Source organism: Colias eurytheme, chromosome 4, assembly GCF_061535395.1.
Source record: "Colias eurytheme isolate Ceu_HAF_F1 chromosome 4, ilColEury1 Martin Lab GWU primary, whole genome shotgun sequence".
Taxonomy (NCBI): Eukaryota; Metazoa; Arthropoda; class Insecta; order Lepidoptera; family Pieridae; genus Colias; species Colias eurytheme.
This window is the reverse complement of record NC_142983.1, coordinates 7,793,454-7,813,080: the sequence shown is the minus strand read 5'-3', so window position 1 is coordinate 7,813,080 and position 19,627 is coordinate 7,793,454. Positions and strand designations below refer to the sequence as shown.

Here is a 19,627-nt window from a genome sequence, read left to right as displayed (position 1 = left end):
TTACGGCCCAACTTAAAAGATGTCAAGGAGCAACAAACTTATAGATATCAATATGATGTAGGAATGTAATATGGAGGTAGAGGTAGGTCTCGCTCACTTGAAAATATCACATGAAAATAAGAAACCGAAGTTAAAAATTTAAAAATTAAATAGAAAAACCCAACGCAACGAAGGAAAAGGAATAAATAATAATTTTACAAACTTCCCGACGATCTTTAAAATAAAGTACCATTATAAAAAAAATATAATTGTATATGATATGATAATGATGGTATGGCAGCCCCGATGACTTTGTTTTTTTATTTTTATAAATATTTAAAATGGTATTTATTTTTAAAGATCTTCGGGAAATTTGTAAAATTAGTGAAACTTTTATTACATCCTCTCAAACTTTTTGGTCTGTGTAGCGCATGTCACGTGACGGTCAGCTGCCGAGTAGGTAAAGCAGTGTTCGGAGTCATTATCGTACAAATACGATAATTTTGTGCCTAAGTTTCACTTTTACCGTGGTTTCATAAAACCACACAACATTTTTTCCTTTTTCTATGCACTTTTCTTCGTTGCGTTAGTTTTTTTTTTTTTAAATAATTTTTATTGCACGGTCTAAACGGTTTAGTTACTACGGCGTGAGACAGGAAAGATCTGAGCGCTGAGACAAACGTCAAAACGCAAAGGAATAGAATCCGCTATCGATACTAATTATTGTCTTAAGCGTATGATGTTTTGATAAGGATTTGTTCACCTTACCAACGACGACGACGACCATGAACAAAATTTTCATCCAGTCGTAATTTAACAAAATTGTGCAAAACACAATTAAAAATAAATTATTAAAATTTCCTGTCGTTCTGGTGATTGGAATTTTTATTTTTGAGATCAACGAATGAAAAAATAGATTTTTCGTAGAAACGGTTATATATATTGTCAAAAACATCCATACAAGGAAGGAATTTATTTTTATTTTTTAGCTCAGTTTAGTAATAAATTTTACTAACAGTTCGTTTAATTATTTATGGTAGTACGTGTTTATTCAATAAAAGTTAAGTAGTAACTACCTACTATGCAGTCACTATTCCACGCGGACGAAGTCGCGGGCACAGCTAGTTGTACATATTATTATAACACAGACGAGGTCGAGGCAAGCCGCCATTTAATAAATATAATGAAAAATGGACGCAAATTACAATTAATCTCTATTGTTATAAAACTAAAACATAGGAATACTTAGAAAAATATTAACAATATTGTTTATTCTTTCTAAACTAAAATAAAAAATATCAAAGATATATTAACAGTCCCGAAGTGACAAAATAGAACGACAACGTTCAAAATATATCCCATAAATAAAGCTGATACATAATAAAAGGTAGGAGCTCCGAGCCATTAAAAGTGTTTTTAAAATAAATTTAATACTTCACGACTTCTATTTTTATGATCAGAAAACTTCAAGTTATATTTTATTTGTTATGAAGTGTGATATTATGTTGTAGTAAATAAAACAGCATTAGTGATTTGTTATGGGATCATTGATGTATTGTAGGTTAAATTTTAAACGTTTATAATTTGTTCTTAGCGTTAATTTTCGCACCTAAACTATCTAAACTATGATAACTTCTCATTTTCGTAGATATTTTAATGGTGACGAGTAGAGGAAGAACACACAGCTGTTACCTATTTCTTATTATAAATTAAATGTTACTTGTCATAGCGTAATTTTTTGAGTATTTTATTAATTCATAGTAAAGGTCCTTGCAAGTAAATGAATTGAAACGGCATCGAAGATACAAATGTCAGAGCATTTTTAATTATAAATGCCAGATGTTCGCAGTTCGACATCAAAAATAAATACGGAAAATGTTTCGAGCACAACTTGACGACGATATAAACAACTGTATTATTAGGTTCTTGCCAATGCAAATAACAAGTACTTACTAATTGTTATTTATAAATAATTTGGCAACTTTAAAAACAATTGCTAAGTATTTTTTTTAGTACGCAAATGAAGCAAATATTTCTTGTTTCGTTTATATTGCGAAGTAAAATCGATATAACAGTTATAAAGATTATTGCAAAAGTCATAAAAATCATTAAAAATATACGAAAAATCGTAAGCGAAATATGTCCGTAGCAAACATACTTAACTATTAATATTCCGAGGGAATAATAGCACGTAGTTAGTTTGTGCATGGCATTTAAAATAAAATATTACCTACATCCTCACGAAAACTTAAGTTTATCGCATATACGTGGGACCCCTAAAATTGTATAAAGTAGAGCGTGAAAGAGCGGGCATGCAGCCAATGAGTTTTCGCACGTAAAGTAATAAATTTTCATTAATTAACTTTTTATTTGCTGTTAAAACGTTTCCTTTAATGAAGCTGTGAGAGAAAACATTTTAATATAACGTTACGCATATTTTATGCTGATGTATGAATTTATTTGTACGCTCGCTTTGTTCAATACACTTGTATTCGCAAACAACACATACATGTATGGTCAAAAATAACCGAATGATTCGACTCAAAAGCGATTGCTGTCAAAACAACTTAACGTTTTCGCACAAACAATACCGCCGAGCTCCAAGTGACAGAACACTCTAGAAAATCTAATATTATCTTAGTCTGACCAAATAGCATGCAATACTATTCTTATTTACTGTTCCTTGAAGCAATAAATTTTGCAAAACATTCATGTTAAATTATATATGTATCTATTTTATGAAGCGATAATTTTACACATCATTTAGTTTACATATTTCAATATTAATCTGTAAATAAACGCAACACTTCTTTCGAATATTATCCATGAGCCTACAAAAATGATACCTACCCAGTGCCGTCTTTAAGGCAGGGCCCGCAGGGCCCTGGCCCGAGGCCCCGAGGTAGGCAGGGGCCCCACAATTCTGAAAATTTTCGATATACAACAACAAATTTTATAACATAATAAGAAAAATATCAAATCACACACTTGGTAAAATAGAAATTATAATATTTATTGAACTCTCATATTATGTGGGGTGTTAAGAGACGGGGTTACGATTTAGCCTATTGCGTTATTGTAAACTGAAAAATGATAAAGTTAAAATTTAAGGATTTTCCATCCCTTACATAGGCCTCAGCCAGTACCTTGGCCCATAGCCTCGTTGATCCTAGAGACGGCACTGTACCTACCCATAATAGTTGTCGACAGGAAATATGTCGTAAAATGGAGTCATATGTAAGGATCACTTGTATACACGACGTCTTAATTAAACTATAAATCAGTGTCTACGTTTACTAGACAAAAAGACAACATTTTATTGCTACTTAAGAGGCACAACAGTAATTGCACATTAATGTGTCGCAAGCGCAGACATCGTACAATTACGTTCAGACCTTATAGGTCATCAAAAGTGTATCTTTTAACGTAGTTATTTCTATGTAGTGTTTTTTTAAGAGAAATAATAATGAACAGACGCATAGATCTATATTTCGTCATCGTTTGAAAGTGTCAAATAAGATACATTATACATACCTACTATATTTTCATACAAGGTATATTTTAGTTTGGAGTAAGGCAAAAAAATATTATATATAACCACTGTAACAATAGTACAGCCTTTAAATTGTTATTGATGAAATACACTGTTTTTATAGTAATTATTAGCTATAAGTAACAATTACCAGATACATTAATTTGCAATTGAAATAAACTACGCAGTTAAGAATATAACCCTTATATCGTAGCATGAATCACTTGAGAATTGAAAATCAATTCTTGAGAGTAGTACGTTAAGATATAAAATATAAATACACTCGTAACACTCGTTTCATCTATTTATATTATCGATTGCTATAATTTATTTAGCTATCACGTTGTTTCTTGACCAAGGACAACAATTCTGTTATTAACACACGCGATACAATAGCTATGCGTTTAAACTATCTTCTAGTTACGTATTATTTATATGATAATCAATGGAATGACTAGAAAAACATTAATTGATTACGTTATATTGTTTCCCGTGTCCTTTGTTATATAAAACAGAAAAAGAGGCAGAAAACATGCAAGTGTAAGGCAATTTAAAATAAATATAATTCAAGCTATTATCTAAGTGTTTATAAAATCATAATATTGTAATTGCAGTGTTAGCAGCGCGATTAATACATATTTACGCGTATATTTATAAGACCAATAAAGACATTCTTGATAAGTTGGCATAAACACGTCAGTCATGCCTTTAATAATAACTATTAGTGCACTATTAGATGCAAGTTAGGTGTAAATCAACAAACCATTGCAAAAACATGAATGAGATATGAAGTGTATGTTTTGTACAAACATACTAATATAAATAGACATTTAATATAAAAAGTATCAGAACCATACGTGCCTATAAGTAAATACTCTACAATTTAAGTGCAATTTTTACTGCTGCAAATTGTTTATAGCCATGAAGTGTGACAGCGGCAACGTGACCTCAATTGTTTCATAAACAAGTGCATAGAAATACGACGCAATACGCCAACTAAGTATGTGTTGAGGATGGTTAGTTATTTATGTAAGGGCGGTTGCAGTTTATAGCCGAGCAACATAGTAATGAAAACTGCGCAAATGCACGTTTTAAAAATAACACTAGTTACATAAGCGGTCGTGTAGATAAGAATGTTGTTCCGTTCAAAAGGCAGATAATTGTTGCGTGAGGAACTCAATTATGATTACAATGTTCTATGTAAATGTTTAAATATTCTACCATGCATTTTTAATATACACTATGTACATGCTCTATGCCGTTCGCAAACTAAACGAAAATATCGTTCAAGCAATTGTGATGTGATATGTTTCAAACACATTGTATTGATACAAGAATGCATCAGAATGCATCATTTGATATCTAGCTGACAAGTCAACGCAAACATAAATCTGCTATCTAATCTAAACGTCATTCTCAGTCTATTGCGGCAGATATATTTCGAGATTTACTAGCAACAGAGCCCTCTGCTTATATGTAATAGAACTAATATGTACACATAGGTAGTCTCACATAGTACATGGATGGAAAAACTAACAAATTAAACTCAAAGCAAGAACACTAAACCAGAATGAAGCTTATGGAATGCAATTGATTTAAATGGCAAACTAAGATTCCCAGCAGGGAGAGATGTCTGATAAATTAAGTATCTAAATGTCAGTCGATTTTGAGACTAATTACGGAGCTGTTATCTTTCTGAATACATGAATATTTAACGGCAAATAGACATTTATTATCCCAGCGCGAATTTTGTTTTGCTTTTAGCTGCAGTCGTATGATACAAATAATATTTAAATCGAAAATTATTTTCATGAATTATTATCGTCGCTTAACATTTAAGATAATAAAAGCAAGATAGACCGTGTTCGCTTTTATTGGACAAATGAAAATTATAAATGTTATATTTTAACGCGGAATAAATTATTTCGACGGTGTTGATATTTGCTATATCCTATAGGTATCGTCAATTATTGCGATACTGAAATGATTTCATTATTTGCGTGAACTTGCCAACAACGTTATTGTAAATGCAAACACAATAAAGCGGCATTTTAAAATTCCTTATTGGTTATTACAAGGGCGTACATTTGAATGTTAAAATTAAAGGTTATTTACATGCGTAATTTGTACTTCATGCGGATACTCGAGAGAATTGCAAGCAATAAAGAGTTGAAGGAACAAGATGGTAACTACATAGGCGTAATTCTTTTATTGACGCGTCAATTTGTCGAGCAAATTTATGTGCTGCATCCTCAAGGGCGTAATAAATATCGAGTGCAATGTATTTTCATTAAAGACAATTATTTTGTTACAGATGAAAGTTCTTTTTAAATTGGATAACGTAATGCTGGTCAACTTGTAACCTTCGTAACATGTTGTCTACAAATGGAAGTTGTAATTTATAGCATGTTTAATTTAGAAATACTTAAAAACATCATGCTAGGCTTGGTATTATTTTTAGGTATTTCTGAAGCAGAACTAAAGTGTCATTTAGAGAACGGAATCGAGTGTTATTTTAGGCCAGTATATAGCTTCGTTTACAAATTTAATTGCATTGACGATCGCCCGCTGCGCGCCGCAAATAGCACGGCTTCGTCCGTGAACCTATCCGAACTTTCTCCATGGAAACGAGACCGTTTTGAATACTAGTAGGATTAAAGGGTACTTAATGAACTAACGAAGAAGTAATTTGAAGAAACATTAAACTTTCCCCATAAATTTACCTCTGTGATTATTCCGCACATGATAAAATGACATAAAGTTACAAATTATATTAAAGTACTGAACTTCATTATACTTATAACGGTTGATATAGAATTAGTAAGAAAGTTTCGCCTTCGGTAATTGGAAGACGGCTTAATCTTAAAAGCGTTGCTTAAAAGATAATAATTTAATCTACAATGTGAAGTTAATTGAAACTTGTTTTCTAACTATGAAGTTATGAACTGGTTACGAACTCCATTAATAGACATGAAAGTTAAGTCAAAAATTTTGACACATGTATAATAAATTACTGGTCAATTGCGTCTGAAGCCCAGAAGTTTGAAGTCATTTTGTAAATTAATGGCCGAATTATGCATAACTCGCTCTACACTGTCGTTACTTTGCCGACAGTCTGAATTATACCAGCTGGGTACAATAGCCATGCACCGAGTACCGACATATGTACTTATATATGCATACAAAATGAAATGTTATTTCTCTATTTAGTCGTTTATAATATTCACTTATTAAGGGGCTCCTTAATAAAGGGCTGATAAGTAATAATACACCTTAAATTTAATGTAACAACTGAAAACTTTCTTTAAACAATGAAAATGTAGTAAATCGAAATACAAACTCGATGCGATACAAAATATCCAACATTTCCAACATCGCTATCGTTCTGCGATCCAGCGCGACCAGTTTCGAGTTAGATTTCACATTTCAGATTCGCTTGTTCCACACTAATGTTACGATAAATTTTGTGTCCGTAATTGTCAAGTGAACCTGAATTGAAGGGGACCGCTTTGTTGCATTATACTAGCCATATAGGTGTGTACCCACACGAACCCAGCACAATGCATACAATATACGCGTAAATACATCTTTTCACGGCATCGCTATGCATAATCGCATGCATTTGCAAGTCAATTGCAGCGTCGTACTTTTTAAGATTTACAAATGTAAAAATTGCATTGTTTTCAAACGGCCGGCGTCTGATCGCATATCCGACTATTATCGACCAAAAACTGAGTACAAGGTCGACAACGTGACGAGCCATTTGAACGCATGTTCCGAAAGAGATGCATATAGAAGGGAATCGGTAGAATGTATTCGGCTGCAATTTATGCAGGCATGCGCCGTTGCGTCGATCACGCCCTAAAAACGACGTTAACGAGGCTCGCCGCCCTCTTCCAGTGCAGACATGGGAACGGAAACCACCGCCTTGTCCGGCTTTAAGACCAAACACTTCAAATCGTAAAGCGAAAGTTTCATTCATTTAAATAGCAACGTAAATTTTGCCTTCCGTTCTGATCAGCTATTTACGAGTTTACCAGCCTAGTGCACTATAATAATGGTCAATGGATTAATAATTATAAAACAGGCGCTTTCGTTGCTCGAAAGTTTAATTATAGGTAATTCTAATCATTTTAAAATTATTATAATATATTTTACGTTTCAACTTTCAATATCGATACCTTCATTTAAGAGCTCAATGAGCTAACGGGAATTGATTTCGCGAACGACTGCGGTTTTCATTTCATTCAGCATTTGATCTCGTATTAAAAATACTTAGTATCTTAATACCCTTTTGCGGCCTCCCCTCGTATCGGCCGTTTCACGCGTCACTGACGTATGACTCATAGCAGTCGCGACTTAGCGTTCACTTGTTTTTTTTTTTTATAATGCACTAGATATTACAAGATGACGTTTATAGCTGTTTATAGTTTATACCTAATACGAACTAATATTTAAAATAATATAGTAAGATAATTTTACTAACGTTCCTTCTATATTAGTCTTCTGCGCACGCGGCAAAAACTACTGTCGCTATTGCTTCTGATAAAAAAGCTGTAGCGAAAGAATGAAAAAAAAAACTTTTATCTGTATGCGGAGGGAATCGAACATTTCAATTTAACTGACAGCGAATTACTATGCTTCAACGCTACGTAATATTTAGTTAGGTGGGCTCGTCTCAAGGTTACAAGAAACGTGATCAGACTATTTTTTGTACCACAATCATTTCGCGATCCAAATAAACACCGTCGTTATAAAAACTGAATCGTGTCACGAGATTCATTCTTCGAAGCACGCTGCACTGTTTTCGAATTTAGTGCCGACTGCCGATTATATTTTATTTCCGACGCAAAAGGCCATGAAGCAGATTATTTTTCAAACTAAAACGCGACACACCCACGTATGTCATACGTTATTTATTGCTACGAACGGGTTTGACAACTTCGTTATAGGTGCGTTGGTACAATAACAGGGTGTGATTTATAAAAAGTCAATTTTTCTACTATTTTTAAATGTTAGTTGTCATAAAATATAATTAACCGATACGTGTTTTAGCAATAATTGTATGAATAAATAATCGTTGTAAATTGATAATGGGCCGTTTCAGAAATAATCAAGAATGTCCATTAGAAAAGTCAATGAATGGTCCATTTAGTTTTTCCATCGAATGGTTTAAATTTTATTGCAGTTTTGCAGTTTATTTTCAATTTCAATTGAATAATTAAATTCAATTTAATTTTGTTACATAGACTGTATTTAGAAACGGCATTAATTCAGTATGGATAAGTATAATAACCTCTAACCTGGATAAATACAAATATTCATGTTTGGTTGTCTAATGTGTTATTCAGTACAAACTCAGAGTGAGTCATGTATAGCACCTACCACAAATCAAATCACGAACTGTAATATAAACAACATTAAATGCTCAAATAATTACCTACAACAGTCACTATAATTATAATGAACTAGCGGTCCGCCCCGGCTTCGCCCGTGGTACATGTTTACGTTTTCTCTACATAAAAACCATCCTCGTACTTCCAGGAATATAATAAAAAAAGAATTATCGAAATCGGTTCAGCCGTTTTCGAGTTATGCGCTTACCAACACATTTTGCGATTCATTTTTATATATAAGATGAATGAATATGTATTTTTAAATATTTACAACTTCCTCAGTGTCAATTCTATATTTAACTTTGTCATAAAGCAAGTTCGCCAGAAATATACATATTTATGATTTAGCATGCAATGATAAATCTATGTGATCACCAGGTCACGACAAGAGACACCTACGTTAAATATTTTTCTCAGAATAGAATGTCATATATTGAAATGCTAAAAAATAGATACTGCAGTATAGTACCTATACTACTTTCTTCATGACTGAACGTTCGAAGTTCACTTTTATTACGTAACACTAATACCTACAAATGTATAATTAAATACGTTATATCCTAATATGGTATAATAGATACAATAAGCAACAGCCATACACGCTGACTCGCATACAAAGTACCTCATTAGTTACATTTGGTTGGAGGTATGTGTGTCGGGTACATTCAGACTCCGACTCTATAAGAATATTTATGTCACTTTAATTTTAATCGAAAATCAATAAATCAGTCCAAGGAATCTATTGTTGGAATTTAAGTTCATTAGCTGCGTTGTAAAACAATAAATTAGAACGCTTCGTTTAAAAATCGAAGATTTTTGTTAAATTTAAATTATGTGAGATCGTAAATTTACTAAAACGAGTTCTTATCTATTTTTTATACAATTTTATAAACGTTTGTGGTTTAAAGATATGTAAAATCAACTTGTGAAAGATTTAACAAAGCGTAAACTTTTAACGAACAGCAATTGTGATATTCTGAGGGTCAAATTAACATCATTTATCCAGAGCCATGTATGAATCTCGAGGTTTATATCTGTATAGGTCAAGTTAAAAAAGAACGACGTCATAAGGTCTTCGCCCACGTTTTATTAATCACATTCACACACCTACTAATATTATTGATCAAAACCTTGATTAAAAAACCATGTGCAAAATATTGTTTTAGTTGTTTGTTTGTTTTACGTTGACGAAAAATCACTCCCTATCTGCTTTTTGTGTCAAATTTTCTAGTTTGGAATACCCAAATCGTCCGTTTAGTTTCAAAGTAAAGAAACAAGACTTTTCCATACATTTCTCCATGTTATTATCGCAGCAAAACCATTTACGCAAGTCCGTCGGCAAATGCATAAACATAACAATTAAAATATTAATTACAGAACCCATCTCAAGCAGCGTACTATATTCGTACATATTTTGTACAATCGTGCGTAGAAAACGCATTCAAGTCATGATTATCAGCTTCCATAGAACCGGTTCTTAACAGTCTTGTTTACGTTGGCCTGCCCAACCCGATTGCGGGATCATTTTTTATACCTTTTTTAATACAACATACTTGTGATAAACATTGGACCTTTTTTAATCGCGATGACAGTGTTATTTGGCGTGCATTCCATTGCTTAAATGGCATACGAAAAAGTATTGATTGAGGCGAGAGATTTTGAAGATTTCGACGTTGTTAATAATTAACGACGGATATTAAATAAAAGACAGAGAGATATTAAAGTGCGATTATTCATCTTGCATGCTGGATTCATTACAGTAAACAAATTTCTTTTAAAATGCAAATTTTCGATGTGCTGAATACTTTGTGCATCGATCGTGAAAGAACAATGATAGCGTAATGACTGTTTTTTACGAAGAAACCGCACCAATTTGGACACTGGGCAGCTGGTGCAATTTAGGGAAAGCATTTTTGTAACTGTGTACGGGAAGCGGAAACCATGTGCACCGAAGCGCAGTTAATGTATGGGACGGGCGAAATTGCATTTTTAAGGTTATACCTACCATTCGTGCGGTGTTGCTATCCGCATAATTTATCAAAAAAAGCAGTCAAAATGCAACCGCAACTTGTAATATTTTTATCGTTAAATCAAGATTATCTTTGGTTTTGCGTCCGACACGTTTTTTAATACATATGTACCTATTTATTTCAAAAATCCCTTTTTAGATCACTGCTAAAAATAATCAATAATTATTATAATACCTATTTTGTCGAAAGCTAAAGTTTATGAGAAGGTCATTAAATCATTGCAGTTTTTAATGGATTTGATTAATGGGGAAATTACATGAATATCAATACCGACGATGATTCCATTCATAAAGAAAATAAAAAATATCTTACGACTTTATTTTTGCCGTTTGCGCGCACGTTCGGTAAACCGTAAACCTGTTTTTATTCCCACCTACAATCTGGTTCATACCAGATTATTTCTCCTATTTTCTTCGTGGATAATAGACAAAAAAGACAATAATTTTATAGATGCACTTAATTTTTTGCTCATTTTATTACGGCAGAAAGCTTAATAATTTAGCATGGCAATTATAAAACCATTACTCGTTAACATTATCATGCTAGTCTTCATATCTATGTTCGAAATCTCCGCACACGAATTATTTTTTATTTTTAAGTAGGTACCTATGTACATACAAAGAAATATACATAGGTACCTAATTAAGGCGCTTCTTTTACTATAACTACATTCGCTAGTTACAAATAAATACAGGTAAATTAGCTTGGAGAAATTTTTGCATATGTAGTGGTGTGTATATTACTCAGATCTTAGAGCGCGTTTCCACTATATCGTTCTGGCCTATACAAAAATGTTTCGATATCCTAACATTACTATTTAACTTTATACTTATTCCTAGCAACACTTTTGTTTTCAATAAAAACAAGTTTTTATTTGAAAGAAAATGGTTTTGACTTTATAAAAAAAAATATATCATTCAATTTTACGTCCTTGAGCAAACGACAAGGCGACTACCGTGAAACAATAAAATATCGTGTCCATAATAATTTGTTTCATAATTAATATTTGACCATAATAATTACGAAACAAAACAAATAAATAAATCGTCACTTGATAGTGGAAAGTGGAAACACGCACAAAACCAGAATAAACCAGTTTACGCTGTCCGCAGGTGCCACGTGCAGTCGTTTGGTAGCGTTAGAACATAAAGCACATTTCATTCAAAAATTATAATTATTATGTACGTAGTTTAATTGATAAATTTTGTATTTGTTGATTGTTGTTATTATTGTTATAATATTTGTTGAAGTGAATTACATGTCCCGCAGCCGGAGGCCCCAAATGAAAACTCAGATGTACTTAAAAACTACATTTAATAGCTAAAATGAGACTTTTACACCCATGTCTGCACGATGCAGACCGGAGTTAAAGAATGAATTTATACAGTTTAATAATTATAAAGACGTAAGCTTGGATGCTATAAGGGAAATCGCATCCACATTCTATTCCCGTGCGAACGGCGTATTCAGCAGTTTTGTATGAAGGCAGGGCCATAACTAGTGTTTAATTTGTGTGTAAGTGTTGTAACTTTATATTGTTAATTCAATATGGCTCCAGTGTTAAAACATGGTCGAGGCAAGCCTTTGACTTCTCAAACTAAAGAATTAAACTTTAAATGTCGTTTCTTTTTCAGGTTAGTAAATTTTTCATTTTAGTAACATTGTTAATGTAAAAGTTATATGTATGTTAAATGTGCAAATATTAAAATAAAGTCTCATCTTTTTCAGAGGAGAAACACATATAGTTTAATTTAAAATCCCTTATATATACAGGGTTACTTGTAAAACACCGGCAACCTCGCAGGACAAGATAGCTAACATCATAAGTAACAACATTTCGACTTTTGATAATTTGTTAGATTTTATTTTCATACAAAAATAAATATTCATTTAATTTTCCGTCTGAATATTATAAACTCTACGCCTCCCAAAAATTACGTAAACAAAAAGCGAACGAGAGGGGGAAGGGGGCGTCGCGTCGTCCATCCGATAATTAATAGAACATAGACTTACAAATGTAAGGAGAGTACAATAAAAGTTTAAAAAATCATTTAAAAATAATTTATTGCGTTATGCCAAAAGTCGTAGAACAAATGTTGTTATTTATGATGTTAGCTATCTTGTCCTGCGAGGTTGCTGGTGTTTTACAAGTAACCCTGTATAAAATAAAAACTAAAAATAAAATGTTGTTTTATTTTATTTGCTGACCATACACTACTACAAACGCAAAAATTTCTCCAAGCTAATTTACCTGTAATATTTTATTACCGTTTTTAATAATTACATTATGAGGCACTTTGTATACATACCTAGGTAGGTATATAGGTATATACTTATGCATATTTTTTGCATAAATGGAAATTAGACCCTAATATCTATGCAAACTTCAATTTTATCTCACAAGAAAATCAGGTAAGGTCACTATCTAGCGAATGTTTATAATAAACTGGACGAGAAACCAGACCATAACTTGCATATATTTATTGGAAATGTGGTCCCTAATTGGATTAAATTGGTATCAATTACGCATTAAAATAAGCAAGTGCAGGTAGGTAGGTAGATATATTCTAATGCAAATTTTTAAACCTGAAGATTTATCTAATTAAATTGTTAGGTAACTAAAATCTATTAGGTTAGGTTAGGTTATGTCAATTGAAGATGATAAATCCGGAATAGGTATCCTATTAGTATCTACTTACCTACCTAATTGTTCTTAATTCCTATGTGTACGATTTAAATTAAATATCTAAGTTTAAAATGGCTGATTGTGTTAATTATTTTTTTTAAAATGTTAATTCTACTTTTAATTGAATTTAAATTTAAAATAGGTAGGTTAAGTATATGTATAATTTATAATATGTACCTATCTCAGGTAGGTAGGTATACATTATTTTTCTCAGTACAATTATTAATAGAATTAAATCTACGTTTTTTTGTGAAACGAACATAAGACAGTTATGTTATATCAGTAGGTAATCCATTACATATGTAATTGTATTTCTCCAATTATGCACACATTACATGAATGCAAAATATATTCAATAGTTTTTGTGCAGTTGCATGTTCGCAGCCAGTTACGCATTTGCATTATAATGAAGATTAGCGTGTAATTTCATACATTTGTAGTTAGTTTTATACATAATGACTGGGAGAAAGGGCAATTGGCCGGTTTTCAAAGTTCAAACATCATCTAACCAGCTTCTCTGATAATATACAACCAGTTCGGCCGCGCCAATAACAGAACTGCTATCTGATACGATTTATACAACGGACAAGAAATGCATTCAAATTGCCTACATTAACAGTCCATGTCAAGCACATACAAATATCTTTATTACTAGACGAGGGCGTACATTTAATGCAATTCCTATATTACTATCTAAGCTGTAAGCACCTTTTTACTTCATAGTAATTAATGCCTTCAATATCTTCCTGTTTTTATGTACTTACTGCTATTCTTATTAGAAACAAGTGACAATGTGACAAACAACTTGCAAACAAGTAAACAACGTGAGTTCTATTCCGTTACATATATACAATACATTATTAATTAATTGTTTACTAACAGGTGTGCTATTGTTAATAGGTGTACAATTCACTCATATAAATTGTGCATTTAAGCAGTAATTGTAGTCGGGAACAATACGCAATGGGTAAAACAAAAGCATGATAAAGCACTCACCTGACCCTGTCGGATACTATTTCAGGTTTAGAATTTCTCTTTGCGGGAGTCATAGGGTTTGGCGGAGCGTGGGTAGGGCTCGTAGACGGCTCCGAAGGCGCGGAAGGTGGAGAGCATGACCCTGAACTCGACAGGCTGAAAGCTCTTGATCGCACATCAATGGCAGCCGGCGTGCGGCTAGATCTAGCTCGACGACGTTTCTTTTTCTCTTCTTCTGCTCTTATGGCCGCGCCTGGCGGTGACCAATCTAGATCTTTCTTCAGATGCCCGCGTCCACAACGGCAGCCGCAAGCTTTGAATGCCAAATCGTAGCCCTTTTTCGTCCATAGATTCTGATGCCGCTGCCGCTCGGACCATGATCGCGCTCGGCCACATGACTTCAGATAAGCAAGAACTCCTCCTTCCCATTGCTCGAAGCATTCTCTGTGCATATGCCGGCCGGCGGTGCACGTGTCATTGTTGCAAAGCACGCGGACAGCGTCTTCGATGCGGACGGGCTCCCGGGGGCGCAGGCATTCGCCGGGCACGCAGCACCCATGAGTGTCCTCTGATTCCCGTTCGCCGGTTGCGCCTTGCCGTCGCGGAGCCATGCTGCACCACGATCGACTCAACGAAATCGAACGTGCTGCGGAGTAGTAGAGCGCGTCACGCGAAACACATGCTTGCCGGAGCGCGCGCGGCCGACTAATAACCGCGAGTGAACGAAAGCGAAATTTCAAGAGCGCAGCGCGTCGCCGCGCCGCCGCCGCACCACCCGCTGCAAGCGGGGCTGACCTTGCGGCGTGCGAGGGGGCGCGGGGGTGCAGCGAGGGGCGGGGCGATGGCGACGCGAGACGACCCGGGTGGGGAGAAAGTGCCTAGCAAATTTTCACTTTCGCGCGGTAGCGGACGCGGCAGCGGCAGCGGTCGATTTTGACTGCACCCAGCACCCATGCATTGATGTTTACAGTCGGTGGGAAGATAAACTCTGTTGCTACTTGCTATTTGTGGTCCAGACAATTAACAACAAAAGTATTGAAATACTGCGTTTTGTTTTATTTTCTGCTCCAAAGTGGCTTTGTCCTACGAATAAAATTTTAACTACAATACCTATTGGAGTCATAGAGATAGAATGTATATCTCGATGATTGGAGTAAATAAACATATTTTTATGGGTTGCCTAAAGCTATTATATACCTACTTAATATTAACATATTGTATTGATTTATTTAAACTACCAATTGTTATGCGTATTCCTACTCTTTAACATTACCTATACATTTTTTCATTACAAAGTATCTACTAAACAATAAGTAGGTATCTACCTATAGTCGGTTAATTATATGTATATTTAGCGGTCAAGTGCTTTAAACAATATATTGCAAACTACAAGAAACTATAGCCCTTCAAGCACTTATCTATACTTCTATGCGTAGGTAAATAAAAGTAAAGATTATTTTAACAACTAAACGAGTATTCTACTAAGCCTTTATTTGTACAAGTGAACAATGAACAAATATTTATTTAGTTATAAATAGCTAAGGTGACCATAGACATGTCGGCGATAGAATCTTCCAATACTTCGACCCCTTTGATAAGGATTTGATAAGAAATAGAAATGCTTTATCGATAATGCACGTGTAGTTGTGAGAAATAGGGGAACATAATTTCCTAGTGTAATCGAACCCTTAGTATATCAAATCAATTACCTTTCTTGATTCTTCATGCTCCTTTAATTTATCGTAGGAAGTTGTTATAGTTTATTTATAATCAGGTTATTAGATAATAAATAATAATTTACGCTTATCAATTAAGCAAACTGTAATAATGTATTATTACCTATACTTTTTATTGTTAAATTATTTTTACGACGTTCATACTTATATGATATTTAAATTTAGAATGTATTACTTAGTTTTTTTTTTTTTCGTTTTTCTTCTTTTTCGTATCAAAGCTAAAGTACCAACCTATGTTGATCACAGGCACAGAAAATAGTTAGTCACATGTGCCAAAAAATACCTACGATTAGTAATAATTTTTAATATCTATTGAATATTTCCCTAACATTTAACTTAATATTATGTAGATAATAAAATAAATTTGTCAGTGAGTAAGTAGATACTTATTATAAAAAATTAAAAAAAAATCAAATCATTTTCACAAAGAATACCTACTGTCTGTTTTGTACCCTGTCCTCAAATAGGTAGAAAAAAAATAAAACGTGCTACATTTTAATCTGTGCCGCGTTCGAAATTCAAAAATCAAGAACGCAGATTAAAAATGCGAATTTTGCAACAAAACCAAAAAGAAAGATCCTTGACCAGTTCCCGCGTTTCATAACATTAAAAATAAATCTTAGTGGGGCATCGATGTGAATAGTTCGATTATTCTCAAGCGCACGTGTGTGGTATGCATGGGGAGTATGAAAGGACCACAACGGACCGGTTCAAGGACCATGTTACAAAGGAGACGTTTAATAGTTTAAAGGTAAGGGAGTTTCAGTTACGTGTAATTCGAAGTTCTAATGAGTATGTACGAAGAATCTATTTCTTTTAAAGTTTTTTGTGTGATGATTATAAAGGGGAAAAATTATACGGAAATTGGAGAGAAGTATAAAAGTTGAGTACTTGAACAATTAATGAGCGCGTAGGTACTAGGTATTAATTATTATTGTAAGAATTATTATTTTGTTTCAATTCGATAGATACGTCCTACGCAGTTGTGAAAAAAAAACTTCTTCGTGCATTAAGTCTAATTTTGTTTCGAATACTTACATAAAAAAAACCTAAGTATAAAAATTTCTTAATTTTGTGTGAAATTACATACAATTATTTATTTTCACACAAAATGAAGCCAATAATGATAATCTACGCTCATCATTAATTTACTGCCTGCTTCAGTAAATAAATGACCTATTAATATTGTATATGTATAATTCAGCATTACAAAATATAAACACTCCAAGGTTGAAGTGATATAAATAAAGGAGGAAACGTCATATCTAATCAAGATTATATAAAAGAGCGATTCAAACAAAGAAAGTAGTTACACAACGTGTGACCCAATTTTTACTTCCACTCCACTACCAGGTGATAGGTGCATTTACTGAGGGGAGACCAACACGTGTAGAGAACACCAGCCGAAAACACCTTCGCATACTTAAAAAAACTATTGAATCAACACAAACATAACCCTTATTGCAATAACATAACGTTCAATACAAAGATTGTCACAGCAAAGTTATTTTGGCGAAGGAATTGCGTTTCAACTCGTTCGAGGATATTATTATAAGGCTTTTGTCTGAAGTCCGCACATCTGTGTGACCTCTGAATGGCCAATGGATTATTGAACATGCTCAGAGCATATCTTTTGTGGAGCCCGACATTATTATGGGTTTAAAAAGCTTAAAGGGATTATTCGTGCGTTAAATTTAGAAAACAATTATGTGCCTGTTTAGAGAAGTCCCTACCCCGCTCATTTATTTTTTGAGCATCTTTTATAAACATTGAATGAGGTATAGTGACCGTGTGTACGACGTGTTAATTGTGCGTAAAAGATTTTAAATCACGGGGTAGAACAATTCACATGAGTTGTACTACGCAGTGTTTATTTTGTTTATAAACAAAATTCCACAAAGATAAATGGATGGTTGGTTAAGGTTTAGTTGGTCAACGGATGATGGATACACATAACAAAAATTAACATAGTTATGTTGGATCATAGCTGTTATGTAGAGCTCTTGAAGGGCTTCTAGAGATAGACAACTAATTCACCGATAAGGTTATAAAACATACCAATTGAACAAATTTTACCAGGAATTACTTTTTAACACATTATGTTGGTAAAAGGTAGCGGGTGCGAATATAATATGCATATTGCATAAGTATATGTAATAGAAAGTACTCAGCCCATATCAGCAAATTCTATAGTCTAAACATAAAAATAATTGTACATAGGCGTTTCGCCAACAAGGTGTACAACTTTACATAAAACCCTCATTTCCTTTCGACGCCAACGGATACACAGTCGAATACAAAAACTAAACGTGAGTTACTTTGCACATAATGATTGTTTTGTACGCTTATTACGATAATGTAGTTTTGTTGATGAGCCAACGTCTAGCCTTATAGTGCGCTATTGTTTCATATTACTCATTTCTGGGACTGTCTATCTCTACGTATTATGTCTGCAACGGCATAATGTAATGTTATTATATCTAGTCTTTAAATCATTGTGGCGTCGTGAGAAACTAGTAATTTTATGGTCAGTTAGCATACGGTTCATTATGTTTAGAAAATTCACCAGCGAAAGAAGCTCTATATTTTATGCGTCGATTTTTACATTATAGATTCAAGTCAATTTTTGTCTGTGTTAGTGTTGCAACGAATACGAATACGAATATTCGTATTCGCCGAATAGTAGACATTTACCGAATATTCGTATTCGGCGAATATAAGAATATTTAAAAACGAATATTTTTGTACCCAACTCTATTTACTAAAGATTTAAAAATCGCGCGTAAAAATATGACGTGTGCAGAGGCCCTTAACCGTTTTCCAAGTCTGAAAAAACTCGCCCAAAAATATTTTTCCCTGAAGCCATGTACAGTCGCTTCGGAAAGACTTTTTTCAATGGCTGGAAACCTCCAGACTGAAAAAAAATTGCCTAAAACCAGAAAATCTACGAATTTTATGTTTTTTAAATAAAAATTTGCCTATTGTAAATTTTAATTATTAGAAGAGTAAAGTAAATAAAGTCTTTTATTACCAAGGCGAGATATTCGTATTCGTATTCGTATTCGCCGAATAGTAGGTTTGATATTCGTATTCGTATTCGTATTCGTAAAAGTAGTATTCGTTGCATCACTAGTCTGTGTATCATTATGTTTCGCAGGATTAGTAACGTCATTGTTTTTCACATTCGCTTTTAGAAATTTACTCGATAACACAAATTACTCGTTTTAAATTATCAAATTTATATAGGTACCTATGAAGTTTTAACTTTAGATAATCTATTCCACCAAAAATAC

At 33.4% G+C, this 19,627-nt stretch overlaps 1 protein-coding gene across 1 annotated transcript in view; it reads right to left on the bottom strand.

Moving 5' to 3' along the window:
- Positions 1 to 15,324, bottom strand: part of heca (hdc homolog, cell cycle regulator) — a 50,551-nt gene extending 35,227 nt beyond the window's left edge. Inside the window, exon 1 of the mRNA XM_090120692.1 lies at positions 14,620 to 15,324. Coding sequence (XP_089976818.1) covers positions 14,620 to 15,209 — 590 coding nt within the window. The 5' untranslated portion in view covers positions 15,210 to 15,324. The remainder of the gene's footprint in view (positions 1 to 14,619) is intronic.
- Between the last annotated feature and the right edge of the window lie 4,303 nt (positions 15,325 to 19,627).